Raw genomic sequence first — 19919 nt, 5'->3', positions numbered from 1 at the left:
CCTCACTCCTTTGTCTGTAACATATTTGTTTGTCATCTCATTTTTTTTGATGGGTGGGGCTGTGTTCATGTCTTACTGGTCATTTGGCCTGAGGCATCCAGAACTGGAGTTTGCAGGCAGTTGGGTAGAGCTGAGTCTTGGTGCCAAGATGAGGACTTCTGGGAGACCTCACTCTGATTAATATTCCCTGGTGTCTGAGGTTCTCTGTTAGTCTAGCAGTTTGGACAGAGCTCTCTCACCACAGGAGCTCAGGCCTGCCTCCCCAGCCTGGGAATCAAGATCCTGCAAGCCATATGGTGCAGCAAAAAAAAAAAAAAAAAAAAAAAAAAGGAGCAGTACAATAACAAAGAATAAAAAATAAAGTAAAATTAGAAAAATAAAAAAATTTTAGAAAAAATAAAGATATAAATGCAACAACAACAACAAGGTAAAACAGAACCATAGGGAATTCACTGGTGGCCCAGTGGTTAAGACTCCACGCTCCCAATGCAGGGGGCCGGGGTTTGATCCCTGGTCGGAGAACTACATCCCACATGCATGCCACAACTTAACATGCTGCAACGAAGATCCAATGTGCCACAACTAAGACCCAGTGCAGCCAAAATAAATAAACATGAGAAAAAATATATATATAACCACACCTAAAAAAAAAAAAAAAAGGCTGGAAAAGGTCTTGGCTGTGGGGGCGGGGCTTAGGTGGGGGTGGGGCCTAGGCTTAGGACCTGCAGGGCTGGAGGGGGCCTCAGAGTGAGGAGTTCGGAGGTTAGGCCCTGGGTGGGGGTGTGGGGGCGGGGCTGAGGCTCCGAGCAGCGCAGTGTGCCTCGGAGTGTAGAGGATCAGGCCTTGGACCTCAGCAGGCTCCCCGCTGATCCCCTCACTATAGTGGGCCCCTTCCGAGCATGGGAACCCCTCCCCTCCCCAGTCACCACCCCCAGGGCCACCAATCCCATCTGGCCTCCACTTTTCCTCTCCCCTCTCCCTCTCCCTCCCCCCTCCCATGCCCTCAGGACCCACACGGTTAGAGGGGGCCTCAGAGGGCAGAGGATCAGGCCTGGGACCTCAGCAGACTCCCCGGAGCCCAAGTGGGCAGGGGAAACGCTGGCTGTGTTCCCTCCAATCCCCCAAGGGTCGGTCTCTCCCCCATCCCCATTGCACCCCTCACCATGAGTGGGCCACTCCAGGCATGGGAACACCTCCCCTCCCTCAGCCACCCCTCAGGGGCACTGGTGCCAACCTGCCTCCACCTCTCCCTATGCTCCCTCCCCACCGCCACATCCTACCCAGTTGCTCAGGGGTTCCTCCCTTCTCCTTAGGTGTCTGTGGTCCCTCACCAGTGCCTGGTAGGTGCCCTAGTTGTGAGGAGACACAAACTCCGCGTCCTCCTACTCCACCATCTTGACTCCATCCCACTGTATTTTCTTCATATCTATCTCCCTTCATGTCCAAGGACATTCCCTAAGTAGAATTCTGGGCATCACTGAGGCCAAAATACCCATCAGGGAATTGTAATGGCTACACTTCATGTTTCAGTTTACACAGTTCATTTGATTCTTTATTTAATAGTTCCTGTCCAATCCATTATTTAGTCTGTCTGCCCACATTGTAGCTGTGTCAAGGCATTCATTACCATATATTACGATGAATGTGAATAAGTCAGTTATATACATGGATATTCGGCGAAATTTAGAGAATGATAAAGTAACTATGGGCAACAGCAATGTTCTAAGAGTTACTTTATCTAAAAAAGAATAAATATAATGCATTAGGACATAAATACCCTCATTTGCACAAAGAATAAATTTTTGCCTTTTTTAAATGGTCTCAATTGCAGATTCATCATACAGCATCATCAACTGAAATCAAACAGATGTGTATAATTTCCCAGAGAAATGTTGGCAACAATTTTTTAGTATAACTAAAGAGAACATTTTAACAAAGAGAAATGTACAAAAATGATTCCATCATCCAACTGAAGATTAAAATTAATCAAAGCAAAATGGTGCCAATGTAAAGAAGACTACAATCATGACCAATCACAAAGACTACGAAAAGTACAGAATTCTCTCATTCTTCTCAGAAATGTCTTTAATTTGTGTATCTTCTTCTTATTATTATTATTTTTTTTTTTTGCAGTACATGGGCCTCTCACTGTTGTGGCCTCTCCCATTGTGGAGCACAGGCTCTGGACGTGCAGGCTCAGCGGCCATGACTCACGGGCCCAGCTGCTCCATGGCATGTGGGATCTTTCCAGACCGGGGCACGAACCCGTGTCCCCTGCATTGTCAGGTGGACTCTCAACCACTGGGCCACCAGGGAAGCCCTGTGTATCTTATTCTTTAATTTTTAGTTGTTTCCAAATCTATTTCACTAGCCACCAACCTACACATTCCAGAAGCTGTTATGATTTTAACCACAGAAACTTCATTATAGTTTCTAAAATAAGTATATATATATGTTCCCCCTGTTAACATCTTCATTTTTCAAAAAGAACATATCCTTATTTTATTTTCTAATTATAAAAGAAATAACCAACTAAAACTGCAAATCCATAAAGTACTGATAGAAAATGAAACCCATTGTACAAATGGCAGAGATTTTAAAAACTGGAGTGTACTCAGACATATATATACACACACACACACACACACACACACACACACATTCATTTCCCCTAATAGCCTTAGTGTACCTAAAATTTGTTAAACACTTCCTTTCTTAATATTTTAATTTATTTCCAAGAAGGTATATAAAACTCAGTGAGTTTAGTAGCTTCATTATCTACATACATCAGGAGTCAGTTTTACATTGAGTAGTTTCAACCATTATTCTCATATGAAGCAAACAAATCAATAAAGCATATTTAAATCTGAAATTCAAACTTGACTATACAATTACGGCTTTTCATTCTACTGAGATTAATCTCAGCAAAAGTTATTCACTTTCACTTTCATCTTTGCAAGTGTCCAAAAGGAGGATATAAGAATATACACATACCCCCAAAAAATTAACTCCAGTTTCTAGTAACTCCTAAAACCTAGTTCACCATATACCTATCTCAAAAACATTTTTCAGTTCTTTAAATTCCTCTATCAAACTCTCCTCATCCCCAAAACCAAAGTTAAGTATCACTTATAAAACAGGATTCTATCTTCATAACTAATATAACGGCTCTTAGTTTTCAATATCTATCATCACCCTTGCAGAAATCTTTGATGTGGCAATGATCTATGATGCACTGTTCTTAATAGAAGTTTTCAAAAGCAATAATACCATGACTTTACTTACGAGAGGTTTTGGAAGCAAGAAGAGTAACTCGGGAACCTCCTAAGAAGCGAAAACCCATTACATTCACCTGATCATCTTCTGACTGATTGGCAAAGCCTACAAAGAAAATTAAAAATCACCTTACATAATCACAAGGCAAAACACTTAATGTTTAAAATAGGAAGCTTAGTTGACAATGAGTACTTTTTATGTCACTAGTCATGTTTAAGGACCATGTGTGGACTATAATATATTAACTCATCTCCACAGTTGCTTCTAAATGCTAAAATTACTGCCTCAGAAGAACATGCTGAAATCACTTAATTTTCTTTCTTATACTAGTTCATTCTAGGTCTGAGGCAAGAAATGTACAAGATGAACTTAGAATGCCTGTCACACCAGAAAGCAAGGAAACTATCAGTGACCAGCAGACTTGTATGAAAAGGACGTAAGAGCCACCTTAAAGAGACTACCACTGGCCAGAGATGAAAATACTTGAGTATCAAAATAATAATAATAATAACTTCAATGAGGTAAAATACATCAAATATATTTAAAGGCATGTGTTCATATTGACACTAAAAATAAAACAAAAAACCCAAATGCTCACTATTGAAGGATCCTAGAGAATCAACTCATTATTTTAAAAATCAATAATAAAGACAAAGAACCAAGCATTTATCCGGATGATCCTACCAAATTGTACCACATAAACAGTGATAAACAAGGGAAACATTCTCTGTGTGGAAATATTCCAGCTAAAACTTGTAGAAAGCTTGAAAGAATAGAATACCACTATTTTTCAACTTCCAATGAATTAATGGATCTTAGCATTGACTATCAATAGCTGTTACAATCACAAAAAAGGAGACAAACAGATATAATGTACCCACTGCTGAAAGTATATACCACCATTCTTGCAGTAGTATGGCCAAAATAATCAATCCTAACTCTATTAGCACTAGACGCAACCATCAGTTTATAGGGAACAAGACAGAGAAAATATTAAACAAAATCACAGGGATGTAATCAGCAAAATTCAGAGTACGGGAAACTCACAGGAAAAATAATTTGTACTCTTTAACAAATAAACTGCAAATTAAAAAGAGACGTGAAGGAGAAAGCCTACAGAAGGGAGATATCAAAAAAATTCATATCAAAAAATTACAAGTGAAACACATTTGACTCCTGACTCAAAAAAAATAAATAAATAAAATAAAAATTATAACACTGGAGACTTTCACTCTGTGCCCAGATGGAAAAACTGGGGCCAAATTTACCCTCCCAACTCAAAAAACTTAAAAATGGAATAAAATATATGAACCATTTTTTAAGACATTGGAAATTAGCAAATGAACAACAGGGATCTCTGACAAAAAAGAAACAAAGTGAGCCCTATGTTTGCACCAACTTACCACCTAGAGAAATTTCCAAGCCACAACACAGGGGAGGGGAGCCCAGGAGCAACCCAGCATTCTCCCTGAGTTGAGGAGATAGAGTTGGGAATCTGGGAAGGCCAAAGTGGCAAACGTTCTCAAAGCAGAGAGCTTATAGAGCAACAGAGAAAGAACTCCAGAGATCTGCAGAGTCCCATTTGAGTACTCAGTAGAATACTAATGGATGCATGCCTATGAGGAAACTACCTGAGGTTGGGGAAGAAAAAAAAAAACAAAAAGATTACAGGAAATAATCCACAAGCCCAGACAGGGCCAGAGATAATCCTTGTTCTCACTGGCCATAATATAGACTATCAAAATTCACTAGGTATCAGGTAGAACACATGGAAGAGTTTGGTCTCAGTAGCAGGTAAAGTTCACAATAGAATAAATGTTGCTCCCATCCCACCTAACAAAGCTTCAAAACAACACTAAAAAGGATCAAACTTTTTCAGGTAACTTAAATGTGTCCCAGAAAAAAAAAAACCTCAACAATATTTAGAGGAAAACTAAAATACTCAACACACAATTAGATAAAATTCAGGAATTCTGTCCTTCAGTCAAAAATTACAGGACACAGAAAGAGAAAAGAAATTACAACCCATTAACAAGGAGAAAAATCAATCAAAACTAACTCAGAAATGGCACAGACAATAGAATTAGTAGACAAAGGCATTAAAACAATTATTATATTATTATAAATATTCAAAGGAGCTATATTAAATAAAGACATGGAAAAACTTTTTTAAAAAGAGAGATACCCAAATCAAACCTTGAGAGATGACAACTACAATGTCTGAGATTAAAAAAATACACTGAGTGGGATTATGAACACATTACACACTGAAAAAAGAAATAACTTGAATGTATAGCAGTAGAAACTACCCAAAAAAAGCACAAAGAGAAAAAAAGATTGAAAAAACAAAAACAGCATCATTGAGCTCTGGGACAACCCCAAGTGAAAAATATACACATAATTGAGGTCCTTAAAATAAAGATGAAAAAAGGAGTGGAGACAGAAAAAAATATTTGAAAAAATAATAGCCAAAATATTTCCAAATTGGATAAAAATTATAACCCATAGATCAAAATATCTTAACAGAGGGAGAGCGTCAAGATGGCAGAGGAGTAAGACGTGGAGATCACCTTCCTCCACACAAATACATCAGAAATACATCTACATGTGGAACAACTCCTACAGAACACCTACTGAATGCTGGCAGAAGACCTCAGACTTCCCAAAAGGCAAGGAACTCCCCACATACCTGGGTAGGGAAAAAGAAAAAACAGAGACAAAAGAATAGGGACGGGACCTGCACCTGTGGGACAGAGCTGAGAAGGAGGAAAAGTTTCCACACACTAGGTAGCCCCTTCACTGATGGAGACAGGGGGTGGCGGGGGGAAGCTTCGGAGCCAGGGAGGAGAGTACAGCAACAGGAGTGCAGAAGGCAAAGCGGAGAGATTCCCGACAGAGGATCAGTGCCCACCAGCACTCACCAGCCCAAGAGGCTTGTCTGCTCACCTGCCGGCCGGGACGGCTGGGGGCTGGGAGCTGAGGCTCCGGCTTCTTCAGAGGCCAGATCCCAGGGAGAGGACTGGGGTTGGCTGTGTGAACACAGCCTGAAGGGGGATAGTGCACCACACCTAGCCAGGAGGGAGTCCAGGAAAAAGTATGGACCTGCTTAAAACGCAAGAGACCATTGTTTTAGGGTGCGCGAGGAGAGGGGATTCAGAGCACCATCTAAACGAGCTCCAGTGACGGGGCAGAAGCCGCAGCTATCAGTGTGGACCCCAGAGACGGGCATGAAACACTAAGACTGCTACTGCAGCCAACAAGAAGCCTGTGTACAAGCACAGGTCACTATCCACACCTCCCCTCCTGGGAGGCTGTGCAGCCCACCACTGCCAGGCTCCCATGATTCAGGGACAACTTCCCCAGGAGAACACATGGTGGGCCTCAGGCTGGTGCAACGTCACACCAGCCTCTGCCACCACAGGCTCACTGAGCATTCCGTATCCTTCCCTACCCCTGGCCTGATTGAGCCAGGGCCCCCTAATCAGCTGCTACTTTAACCCCGTCCTGTCTGAGGGAAGAACAGACCCCCTCAGGTGACCAACACACAGAGGCAGGGCCAAATCCAAAGCAGAACCCAGGAGATGTACGAACAAACAAGAGAAAGGGAAATCTCTCCCAGCAGCCTCAGAAGCAAAAGCTAACAGAATTCAGCACCACCAAACCAGCTTTACAACAAACGCTAAAGGAAAAGGCAAAAACTAACAGCCATAAAAGGGTAAATCGACAGTAACACAATCACTGTAAGGGAATTTAACACCCCCACTTTCACCAATGGACAGATCATCCAAAATGAAAATAAATAAGGAAACACAACCTTTAAATGATACATTAAACATGATGGGCTTCATTGACATTTACAGGACATTCCATCCAAAAACAACAGAATACACTTTCTTCTCAAATGCACATGGAATATTCTTCAGATAGATCATATCTTGGGTCACAAATCAAGCCTTGGTAAATTTAAGAAAATTGAAATCATATCAAGTATCTTTTCTGACCACAACACTATGAGACTAGATATCAATTATAGGAAAAAATCTATAAAAAATACAAACACATGGTGGCTAAACAATACACTACTTAATAACCAAGAGATCACTGAAGAAGTCAAACAGGAAATCAAAAAATACCTAGAAGCAAATGACAATGAAAACACGATGACCCAAAACCTATGGGATGCAGCAAAAGCAGTTCTAAGAGGGAAGTTTGTAGCAATACAACCTTACCCCAAGAAACAAGAAACATATCAAATCAACAACCTAACCTTACACCTAAAGCAATTAGAGAAACAACAAAAAAACACCACAGTTAGCAGAAGGAAAGAAATCGTAAAGATCAGATCAGAAATAAATGAAAAAGAAATGAAGGAAACGATAGCAAAGGTCAATAAAACTAAAAGCTGGTTCTTTGAGAAGATAAACAAAATTGATAAGCCATTAGCCAGACTTATCAAGAAAATAAGGGAGAAGACTCAAATCAATAGAATTAGAAATGAAAAAGGAGAAGTATCAACTGACACTGCAGAAATACAAAGGATCATGAGAGATTACTACAAGCAACTATATGCCAATAAAATGGACAACCTGGAAGAAACGGACAAATTCTTAGAAAAGCACAACCTCCCAAGACTGAACCAGGAAGAAATACAAAATATAAACAGACCAATCACAAGCACTGAAATTGAAACTGTGATTAAAAATCTTCCAACAAACAAAAGCCCAGAACCAGATGGCCTCACAGGAGAATTCTATCAAATTTTTAGAGAAAAGCTAACACCTATCCATCTCAAACTCTTCCAAAACATAGCAGAGGGAAAATCACTCCCAAACTCATTCTACAAAACCACCATCACCCTGATACCAAACCAGACAAAGATGTCACAAAGAAAGAAAATTACATGCCAATACACTGATGAACATAGATGCAAAAATTCTCAACAAAATACTAGCAAACAGAATCCAACAGCACATTAAAAGCATCATACACCATGATGAAGTGGGGTTTATCCCAGGAATGCAAGGATTCTTCAATATACAGAAATTAATCAATGTGCTAACCCATACTAACAAATTGAAGGGAAAAAACTGTATGATCATCTCAATGGATGCAAAAAAAGCTTTTGACACAATTCAACACCCATTTGTGATAAAAACCCTCCAGAAAGTACGCATAGAGGGAACTTTCCTCAACATAATAAAGGCCTGTGGGTTTGTCAACATCATTCTCAATGGTGAAAAACTGAAACCATTTCCATTAAGATCAGGAACAAGACAGGGTTGCCCACTCTCACCATTATTATTCAACACACTTTTGGAAGTTTTAGCCCAGCAATCAGAGAGGAAAAAGAAATAAAAGGAATCCAAATTGGAAAAGAAGAAGTAAAACTGTCACTGTTTGCAGATGACATGATACTATACATAGAGAATCCTAAAGACTCTACAAGAAAAATACTAGAGCTTATCAATGAATTTGGTAAAGTAGCAGGATACAAAACTAATGCACAGAAATCTCTTGCATTCCTATACACTAATGATGAAAAATCTGAAAGAGAAGTGAAGGAAGCACTCCCATTTACCACTGCAACAAAAAGAATAAAATACCTAGGAATAAACCTACCTAACGAGACAAAAGACCTGTATGCAGAAAACTATAAGACACTGATGAAAGAAATTAAAGATGATACAAACAGATGGAGAGATACACCATGTTCTTGGATTGGAAGAATCAACATTGTGAAAATGACTACACTACCCAAAGCAATCTACAGATTCAATGCAATCCCTATCAAACTACCAATGCCATTATTCACAGAACTAGAACAAAAACTTTCACAATTTGGATGGAAACACAAAAGACCCCAAATAACCACAGAAATCTTATGAAAGAAAAATGGAGCTGGAGGAATCAGGCTCCCTGACTTCAGACTATACTACAAAGCTACAGTAATCAAGACAGTATGGTACTGCACAAAAACAGAAATATAGATCAATGGACAGAATAGAAAGCCCAGAGATAAACCCATGCACATATAGTCACCTTATTTTTGAAAAAGGAGGCAAGAATATAAAATGGAGAAAAGACAGTCTCTTCAATAAGTGGTGCTGGGAAAACTGGACGGCTACATTTAAAAGAATGAAATTAGAACATTCCCAAACACCATACACAAAAATAAACTCAAAACAGATGTATATGTATGACTGATTCACTTTGTTATAAAGCAGAAACTAATAAAAAAATAAATAAATAAAATAAATAAACTCAAAATGGATTAATGACCGAAATGTAAGGCCAGACACTATAAAACTATTAGAGGAGAACATAGGCAGAACACTCTATGACATAAATCACAGAAAGATCCTTTTTGACCCACCTCCTAGAGAAATGGAAATAAATATAAAAATACACAAATGGGACCTAATGAAAGTTAAAAGCTTTCCCACAGCAATGGAAACCATAAACAGGATGAAAAGACAACCCTCAGAATGGGAGAAAATATTTGAAAATGAAGCAACTGACAAAGGATTAATCTCCAAAATTTACAAGCAGCTCATTTAGCTCAATATCAAAAAAATAAACAACCCAATCCAAAAATGGGCAGAAGACCTAAATAGACATTTCTCCATGGAAGATATACAGATTGCCAACAAACATATGAAAGGTTGCTCAACATCACTAATCATTGGAGAAATGCAAGTCAAAACTACAGTGAGGTATCACCTCACACTGGTCAGAATGGCCATCACCAAAAAGTCTACAAACAATAAATGCTGGAGAGGGTATAGAGAAAAGGGAACCCTCTTGCACTGTTGGTGGGAATGTAAATTGATACAGCCACTATGGAGAACAGTATGAAGGTTCCTTAAAAAACTAAAAATAGAACTACCATACCACCCAGCAATCCCATTCCTGGGCATATACCCTGAGAAAACCATAATTCAAAAAGAGTCATGTGGGGCTTCCCTGGTGACGCAGTGGTTGAGGGTCCGCCTGCCGATGCAGGGGACGTGGGTTCGTGCTCCGGTCCGGGAGGATCCCACGTACCGCGGAGCGGCTGGGCCTGTGAGTGGTGGCCGCTGGGCCTGCGCGTCCAGAGCCTGTGCTCTGCAGAGGGAGAGGCCACAACAGTGAGAGGCCTGTGTACCGCAAAAAAAAAAAAAAGAGTCATGTATCACAATGTTCACTGCAGCTCTATTTACAATAGCTAGGACATGGAAGCAACCTAAGTGTCCATCAACAGATGAATGGATAAAGAAGATGTGGCACATATATACAATGGAATATTACTTAGCCATAAAAAGAAACGAAATTGAGTTATTTGTAGTGAGGTGGATGGAGGTAGAGTCTGTCATATAGGATTAAGTAAGTCAGAAAGCATAAAACTAATATCATATGCTAACACACATATATGGTATCTAAAAAAAAAAAGGTTCTGAAGAACCTATGGGCAGGACAGGAATAAAGAAGCAGAGGGAGAGAATGGACTTCAGGACACGGGGAGGAGGAAGGGTAAGCTGGGATGAAGTGAGAGAGTGAGATGGACTTATATATACTACCAAATGTGAAATAGATAGCTAGTGGGAAGCCGTTGCATAGCACAGAGAGATAAGCTCGGTGCTTTGTGACCACCTACAGGAGTGGGATAGGGAGGGTGGGAGGGAGACACAAGAGGCAGGAGATATGGGGATATATGTATATGTATAGCTGATTCACTTTGTTATAAAGCAGAAGCTGGCACACCATTGTAAAGCAATTATACTCCAATAAAGATTGTAAAATATATATATATATCTTAACAAACACCAAGCACAAGCAAAATGAAAACACAACAAAACCAAAAAACCTATACCAAGGTACACCAAAAATGAATTTCTTAAAGAAAAAAATCTTAAAAACAGCCAGAGAGAAAAGACATATTACATATAGAGGTACAGCTTATGTCTTAATGCAATGCCAGAAAACAATGGAGCAATATCTTTCCAATATTGAAAGAAAAACATTGTCAACCTACAATCTTTACCTAGTGAAAATAACTTTCAAAAAAATGGTGAAAAAATACATTTTCATACCTACAAAAGCTGAAAAAATTCATCACCAGTATTTCTCCAGTAAAAGAAATGTTAACAAAGTACTTCAAGAAAAAGGAAAATGATACCAGATGGAACCTGGTTCTACACAAAGGAATGAAGAGCAGTGGAAAAGGTAACTCCATGAGTAAATATATAAGATCATTGTCTTAATTATTAATATCTCTTAAAAAGAGAATCACTGTACATGTATAACTGAATTACTCTGCTGTACACCTGAAACTAACAGAACATTGTTAATCAACTATACTCTAATGTAAAAGAAATTCTAAAAAAGATAATCACTGTTTAAAGCAAAATTCATAACAATGTATTGCAAGGTTTATAATATATGTAGATATAAAACAACAATAGCACAAAGGCTGGGAGGGGCGAAATGGAAGTATACTATTGTACGAGTCTTATAGTATGTTTGAGGCATTATACTATCACCTAAAGACACAGTGTGATAAGTTAAAGATGTATACAGTATTATGCATCTGTGCATTTTTGACAGGGAAATATTGCTTCCAAAGGCGCAAAAGTCAATTTATAGGGTTCATCCATTGTAAAGCAATTACACTCCAATAAAGATGTTAAAAAAAATGTATAGGGTTCAGAAAAATCTTACTCATTTTATCTATAAAAACAGATATTCATATAGAATATGAACAGATATACAGGATTATCTGTGGTACTAAAACTGTATGGAGGGGCTGATTAAGAAAAAGATTCTAAAAAGTCTTGTGGAGAAAATAATAAAAGAAAGGTTGAGAAACACTGCCATAAACTTCAAAGAAGCAACTAAATTAACACTAGGTGGTATAGTGAATAAGACAACAAAGGAGATAAAACGGAATCATAAAACATACTCAATTCAAAAGAATGCAGGAGGGAACTTCCCTGGTGGTCCAGTGGTTAAGACTTCGCCTTCCTAGGGGCAAGACGGGAATAAAGATGCAGACCTACTAGAGAATGGACTGGAGGATATGGGGAGGGGGAAGGGTACGCTGGGATAAAGTTAGAGAGTGGCATGGACATATATACACTACCAAACGTAAAATAGATAGCTGTGGGAAGCAGCCGCATAGCACAGGGAGATCAGCTCAGTGCTTTGTGACCACCTAGAGGGGTGGGACAGGGAGGGTGGGAGGGAGGGAGATGCAAAAGGGAAGAAATATGGGGACATATGTATATGTATAACTGATTCACTTTGTTATAAAGCAGAAACTAACATGCCATTGTAAAGCAATTATACTCCAATAAAGGTGTTAAAAAAAAAAAAAGACTTCGCCGTCCAATGAAGGGGGTGCAGGTTTGATCCCTGGTTGGGGAGCTAAGATCCCACATGCCTTGTGACCAATAAACCAAAACATAAAAAAAAAAAAGAAGCAATATTGTAACAAATTCAATAAAGACTTTTAAAATGGTCCACATCAAAAAAATCTTTAAAAAAAATAGATGAGGCAAATAGAAAGCAAAGAGCAAGATGGTAGATTTAAAACCAACCATATCAATAATCACATTAAAAATAAATGGTCTAGGGACTTCCCTGGTGGCGCAGTGGTTAAGAGTCCGCCTGCCAACGCAGGGGACACAGGTTTGAGCCCTGGTCTGGGAAGATTGCACATGCCGTGGAGCAACTAAGCCCATGAGCCACAACTACTAAGCCTGTGCTCTAGAGCCTGAGAGTCACAACTACTGAGCCCACGTGCCATGGCTACTGAAGCCCGTGTGCCTAGAGCCCATGCTCCACAACAAGAGATGCCACCGCAATGAGAAGCCCACACGCCGCAATGAAGAGTAGCCCCCAATTGCCACAACTAGAGAAAGCTCGTGCACAGCAATGAAGACCCAACGCAGCCAAAAATAAGTAAGTAAATTTATTTTTTTGAAAATGGTCTAAACACCCCAATTAAAAGACAGATAATATTGTATTGCATTAAAAAAGCCAAGACTCAACTGTATGCTACCTATAAGAAACCTACTTTAAATATAAAGATGTAAACATCTTAAAAGTAAAAAAAGGAAATATACATATATATCACTGTAACACTAGGCAAAAGAAAGTTGGAATAGCTATATTAATATCATAAAAGTAGATTTTAGAGCAAAGAATATTAAGAAAGACAGAGGCTATTTCATAATAATCAAGAGAACATTATACACCTAAACTTTCATGTGCCTAAAATGGAGCTTTAAAATGTATGAAGCAAAAACTTCAGATCTGCAAAAAAAAAAAAAAAATAAACAAATTATAGTTGAAGACTTAAACAATCTACTCTCAATAATTGATACATGTAGACAGAAAATCAGTAAGGATATAGAAGATTAAAAACATTATCAGAAAACTTGCCTTAACTGACATTTACATAAGATCCCACCCTACAACAGAAGAAAATCCATTATTTTCAAATGCATGTGGAACATTTATAAAAACAGTCCTATCTTGGGGCCATTAAATAAGTTTCAATAAATTTAAAAGGATTCGAGGCATACAAGGTATGTTTTCCTACCACAGTGAAACTGAATTCCAAATCAATAAAAGTTGTACGGAAAATCCCCAAGAATTTGGAAACTACATACCATACTTCTAAATAACACTAGGGTCAAACAAGAAATCAAAAGGGGAATTTAAAACTGTTTTATACTGAATGAAAATTAAAAACACAACATTTCATAATTTGTAGGATGCAGCTAAAGCAATAGTTAGAGGAAATTTTATAGCATTAACCAACTAACCAAGAAAAGAAAATTAAACCCAAAGTAGGCAGAAGAAAGGAATATGAGAGAAATGAAAAGGAATAGAAAAGCAAAAAGTAAAAAGAGGAAATGAATGAAACCAAAAGCTGGTTTTTCAAAACTAGATAAAATGGATAAACCTCTAGTCAACAGATCAGGAACAAAAAAGAGAGAAAACACAAATTAGCAGTATCAGTAATGAGTGAGTTGTCATCACTACAGATTCTACAGATATTAAAAGGATCACAAAATATTATGAATAGCCTTATACCAATAAATTCAACAACTCAGATGAAATGTACATATTCCTTGAAAGACAGAAACTAACAAAGTTCACTCAATAAGAAACAGATAACCTCAAGAGGCCTATATCTTTTGAAGAAATTGAATTTGTAGTTTAAAAGCTATCCCATACAGAAAACTCTATGTCTGGAAAACTTCCTTAGTGAATTCTTCCAACTATTTAAGCAAAAAAATAATACCAATTCTGCACACTGTTCAAAAAAACTGAAGGGAGGTAAATATTTCCCAATTCATTCCATAAACTCCACATTAATGACACATAATTATAAGGAAGCAAAATTACAGATCAATATCCCTTATAAACACAGATGTAAAAATTATAAACTAAAGTTTAACAAATTAAATCCCACAGTCGATTGAAAGGAAAATACATCATGATAAGGTATGATTTATCTCAATAATGCACAGTAGGGCTAACGTTAAAAAAGTAATCAATGTAATCCACCTATTAACAGACTAAAGAAGAAAATGATATAAAATATCTCAATTGATATAGAAAAAGCATTGAAAAAATTAAATATCTATTCCTAATAAAACTCATAGCAAACCTGGTATAAAAGGGAACTTCCCCAAGCTTGTAAAGGACACCTACAAAATACTTACATCTAAAACGTATTTAATGCTAAAAGACTGAATGTCTGCTTTCACCATTACTATTCAACATCGTCCCAGAGGTTCCAGCCAAGGTTAAAAAGCAAGCAAAAAATAAACAAACTGAATCTCCAGATGGGCAAGGAAGAGGTAAAACTGTTTTCACTTACAGATGACATGATCATCTATGTAGAAAATCTGATTAAAGCTACAAAAAAAAAGCTAGTAGAAACAACGTTGTGTGATACAAGATCAATATATAAAAACCGATTGTATTTCTATGTATTAGGAAAGAACAATTTGAAATTGAAATAAAACACTACAATTTGCAATCACATCAAAATATATTTTAGGGATAAATCTGACAGAGATTTGTAAGACATGTACATTGAAAACTACAAACTCTTAGTGAGAAAAATAAAATATGCCCTAAATAAAGGAAGGTCTCTACATTCATCTTAAGAAACTAGGATAAGTGGAGCAAATTTCCCATGTTCAATATTGTTAAGATGTTGTTTCTCTCCAAATTTATCTATAGAAATTAGATCAGTTGCAATCCCAATTCCAATCAAAATCTCAGGCATTTTTTAAATTGATAAACTGATTCTAAGATTCATGTGAAAATGCAAATGATCTAGAACATCCAAGACAACTTTGAAAATAAAAGAATAAAATTGGAGAAATTATGCTACCTGACTTCTAGACTTATATATAGTAATTAAGACACTATGCTATTGGTATATAGCAATATTGATGGGCAAAGACAAATAGATCAATGGAACAAACTGAGCAGAAATATATATATATATACATTCTGATGATTTATATAGTCCTATGATATATATTCAGATGATTTTCAACAACTTTGCAAAGGTGATTCAGTGGAAAAAAACAGTCTTTTCAAAAGTAGTTTGGGGGAATTCCCTGGCAGTCCAGCGGTTAGGGGTCCACACTTCCACTGCAGGGGGCATGGGTTCAATCCCTGGTTGGGGAACTAAGATCCCTCAAGCCGCGTGGTGAAGCCAAAAAAAAAAAGTAATGCTGGAACATTAGATATTCATAAGCAAAAATATGAATTTTATCCATATCTCACACCATACATAAATATCAACTCAAAATGGATAAGAGCCCTAAATATAAAACATAAAACTAGAAAACTTCTAGAAAAACATGTACGAGAAAAACTTTGTAACCTTGAGTTAGGCAAAAATTTCTCAGATATAACATTAAAATCATGATCCAGGGCCTCCCTGGTGGCGCAGTGGTTGAGAGTCCGCCTGCCGATGTAGGGAATGCGGGTTCGTGCCCCGGTCTGGGAGGATCCCATATGCCGCGGAGCGGCTGGGCCCGTGAGCCATGGCTGCTGAGCCTGCGCGTCCGGAGCCTGTGCTCCGCAACGGGAGAGGCCACAACAGTGAGAGGCCCGCATACCACAAAAAAAAAAAATAAAATAAAATAAAATAAAATAAAATAAAATAAAATAAAATCATGATCCATAAAAGAAAAAAACAGATAAATTGGGCTTTATCAAAATTAAGAACTTCTTCTCTTCCAAAGACACTGTTAAAAGAATGAAAAGACATGCCATAGACTGGGAGAAATTATGTGCAAGTCATATAATCTGATAAGGGAATGAAAGAAGGCAGACAAAAAAGAGCACATACTGAGTAATTCCATTTTATAAAACTTTAGAAAGTGCAAACTAATCTATAGTGACAGAAAGGAAACCAGTGGTTGCCTGGGGATGGGGGAAAAATGGATCACAAAGGGGCACAAGGAAGCTCTTTGGGGTGATGGATATTTTCAGCATCATGATTGCAGGGATGGTTTCAAAGGTATATACAAACACCAAAACTTACCAAATTGTATACTTTATACATGTGTACATAAGTTATACTTCAATAAAGTTGTTTTTTATAAAAACAAAAAAATATACTGAAGCTGTGTTTCAGAATTAAAGAATGTATTAACATGTACCAGAAGAAAATATAATTAATATTTTATAATCTTAAAATAGAGATCATTCTAAGTACAACATGAAAACTTGAAACTAAATAAAGCAGTTATAAAATTAAATTTTAAAATAAATTTTACTACCTAAAAATATAAACTTTATATGTTAAAAGAATACAAGTAGCTAATAACAATTACAAAATTTCTATGCTAACAAATAATTTAGAAATGCAAATTTTAAAAAGAGATGTCATACTTCACCTAACCATGTCAAAAATTTTTAAAGCTTTAAATCCAGCTGCTATCCTGGGTATAAACCCTGATGTTGGGCTTGTAACCTGATACAATTATTCTGGAAGTAACTTTGGCATTTGAATAAAGTTTTCAAATGTGCATATCCTTTAACTCAGTCATTTATCTTCAAGGAATTTCTCCAAAGAGAAACAGAGAAGTACAAAAAAGCTATGTACATGGCACCCCTAAACAACAGAATATTATGTAAACATTAAAATACAAATTCATTGACAAGGAAAGACAGCCATATATCTGAGTACCATAAAAGGCTGCTACAATAGCACGCTATTTGTTATTACTTTTTTTTTTTTTTTTTTGCGGTACGCGGGCCTCTCACTGTTGTGGCCTCTCCTGTTGCGGAGCACAGGCTCCGGATGCGCAGGCTCAGCAGCCATGGCTCACGGGCCCAGCCGCTCCATGGCATGTGGGATTCTCCCGGACCGGGGCACGAACCCGCGTCCCCTGCATCGGCAGGTGGACTCTCAACCACTGTGCCACCAGGGAAGCCCTGTTATTACATTTACGTAAAATTTTTGTGTAAAATTACTGGTATCATGGCATACACTGAATGTCAGCTAATTTAACATCTATTCCCAGCCTCCTTTTCCCCAGCCCATCTACATTAGTTCTCAGCCCCTTTTACTGCTAGAAGAGGCCATGTGACAGTATTTTGGCTATTGAGGCCTAAGTAGAAATCTCCTAAGAAGTTTGTGGAAACATGCCTTTCTGATAAAAGTTACAGTCATTGCTATAGCTATCTCTTTCCCCTACCTCCTGCCCTGTAGTCAGTTATGATGACTTAAGCCAAAGTAGCTATCTTATTGCCATGGAACAAGCCAACACACTAGAGAATGCACATTGCAAAGAAAGAAAAAAGCTGGGTCTTTGATAACATTCACAAACCACTATACCAGCTTCCATTGCCCACTTGTGGACCTCTCTTTATTTGAGATAAAAAATACATATTACCTTGCTTAAGTCACATTTAGCCAAAATCACTCCAGATATTTATATATATATATGTAAATAAATATTTTCTATATAGCCATTAAGCATATTAAAGCTTTTTATAATTATAATATTCTCTACTGGCCAGTATTTGGGGCACTAGACACCTTCATTCAAACACTGTTGATAGAGTTAACTAGTATGGCCCTTCAGGAAGTCAATTTTACATTATATTTCAAAAGGCTTAAAAATATTATTATCCTTTGCTTGACTCAGTAATTCCACTTTTACATATTCATCAAAGAAGTAATAATAAATTTAGAGAAATATTGCTATAATATATTTACAATATTAATAAACTGAAAACAACATAAATATAGAAAAATGTAATGCTGGCCAAATGATTTATGATAGAATAGTATGTAATCATTAAAATCACAAAATAAAAAATCTAATTATATAGAAAGGTGTCTCACAACAATATGCAAAGTAATATTCTTTGCGGGGATGAAATGCTTAGAAAAAATATTTTTCAAAAGAGTAGGAAAATGTAATGAAATATAAGTAGATATTGCTGGGTATAAGAATTACCAGTAACTTTCATTTTCTTCTGTTTGGTTATCCATTCTTAAATTTCACATTTCTTTTGTAATAAGAAAAATTAATTTTAAATATACAAAAAAAAGAACTGAAATAAACAAATAGGAAGAGATGTAGATTAAAAGTAGTTTTATTTCTTCTCTATGAAGATCATTAATTTTATTTCCGTTAAAAAATAACTTGTAATAGCAACTTTAACATCATATATAGCAAGAGTGAAACGTATCATGAAAAGTGAAAAAGTAGCAAGAGTACTTCTTTTAAACAATTACAGGATTCCAGCATGTTTAATATGAACACAAATCTGGAAACTCAAAAAAGAGAACACACTATACTACATAAATTGACTCAGGGGAAATTTTTAAAATTTGTCATTGAGTCCCATTTCTAAAGTGAATAAGAAGCAAATATAGGCTGATGAGCCTAAGATACCTGTGACATCAAAACAACTGAGTCCAAAATCAGGACAGATGAGTTATAAGCTTTCCTTAGTACTTCTTACCCAATCCATAGCTTACAGAGATTCCCTCTCTGGTCAAAAGCATACATTCTTATTCAATCTCTATCGGTTTCAGTCATCTACAGTAAAGATTGACCACTTAGAAGCCAGAGTCTTAAACACTTTTTAAAGGCATCAATAAATTTGGTGTGCAACATACAATTTCCAACTATGTTGTCAGGATAGAATAGGAGACCAAGGAACTAGTATGTTTGCATAAGATGTTATAAAGGTAGTGACTCTCTGCCTTTTTTATAATCCAAATTTGTTATAAGAAAATTGATGAAGAAGAAAGGGAATGAAAGGGAATAAGAAACCAAAAGGTACAAAACTATTTGCTAACTACACACACACACTCACACACACTCATTCATTCAAACTAAAGAACAGATTAATTGTAATAAAGAGCATCTTGGAGATTTTTCATAGAGTTACATATAAATAAAGCTTTTAAAAACACTTCAAATTAATGAAAAATAAATTTTAATCACTTTAAGTAGGTAATAACACAAAAGTTGACTTACCATAAATTTCTAAACCTTATGGGAAATACTTGTATTCTAAATCCTATCCACTAATGCAAGGGTGAAGATGCATCTTACAGTCAACAGTGCTGATTTTTAATGATGGATTTAAAAGGGTTGATT

General features: G+C 37.0%; 1 protein-coding gene across 8 annotated transcripts in view; it reads right to left on the bottom strand.

The window, feature by feature from the left end:
- BBS9 (Bardet-Biedl syndrome 9) overlaps window positions 1–19919 on the bottom strand; it is a 479004-nt gene that overhangs the window by 253830 nt on the left and 205255 nt on the right. For 7 of the 8 annotated variants that reach the window (XM_082632872.1, XM_082632873.1, XM_082632874.1 and 4 more), the window contains one exon: window positions 3286–3381. The exons of the other annotated variant lie outside the window; for it this stretch is intronic. In XM_082632872.1, the coding sequence (XP_082488998.1) occupies window positions 3286–3381 (96 nt within the window). The remainder of the gene's footprint in view (window positions 1–3285; window positions 3382–19919) is intronic. 8 annotated transcript variants of the gene reach the window in all.

The sequence above is a fragment of the Mesoplodon mirus genome (assembly GCF_964341445.2).
Source record: "Mesoplodon mirus genome assembly, chromosome: 9".
In the NCBI taxonomy this organism is placed as follows: Eukaryota; Metazoa; Chordata; class Mammalia; order Artiodactyla; family Ziphiidae; genus Mesoplodon; species Mesoplodon mirus.
This window is presented reverse-complemented; position numbering and strand designations above follow the sequence as displayed.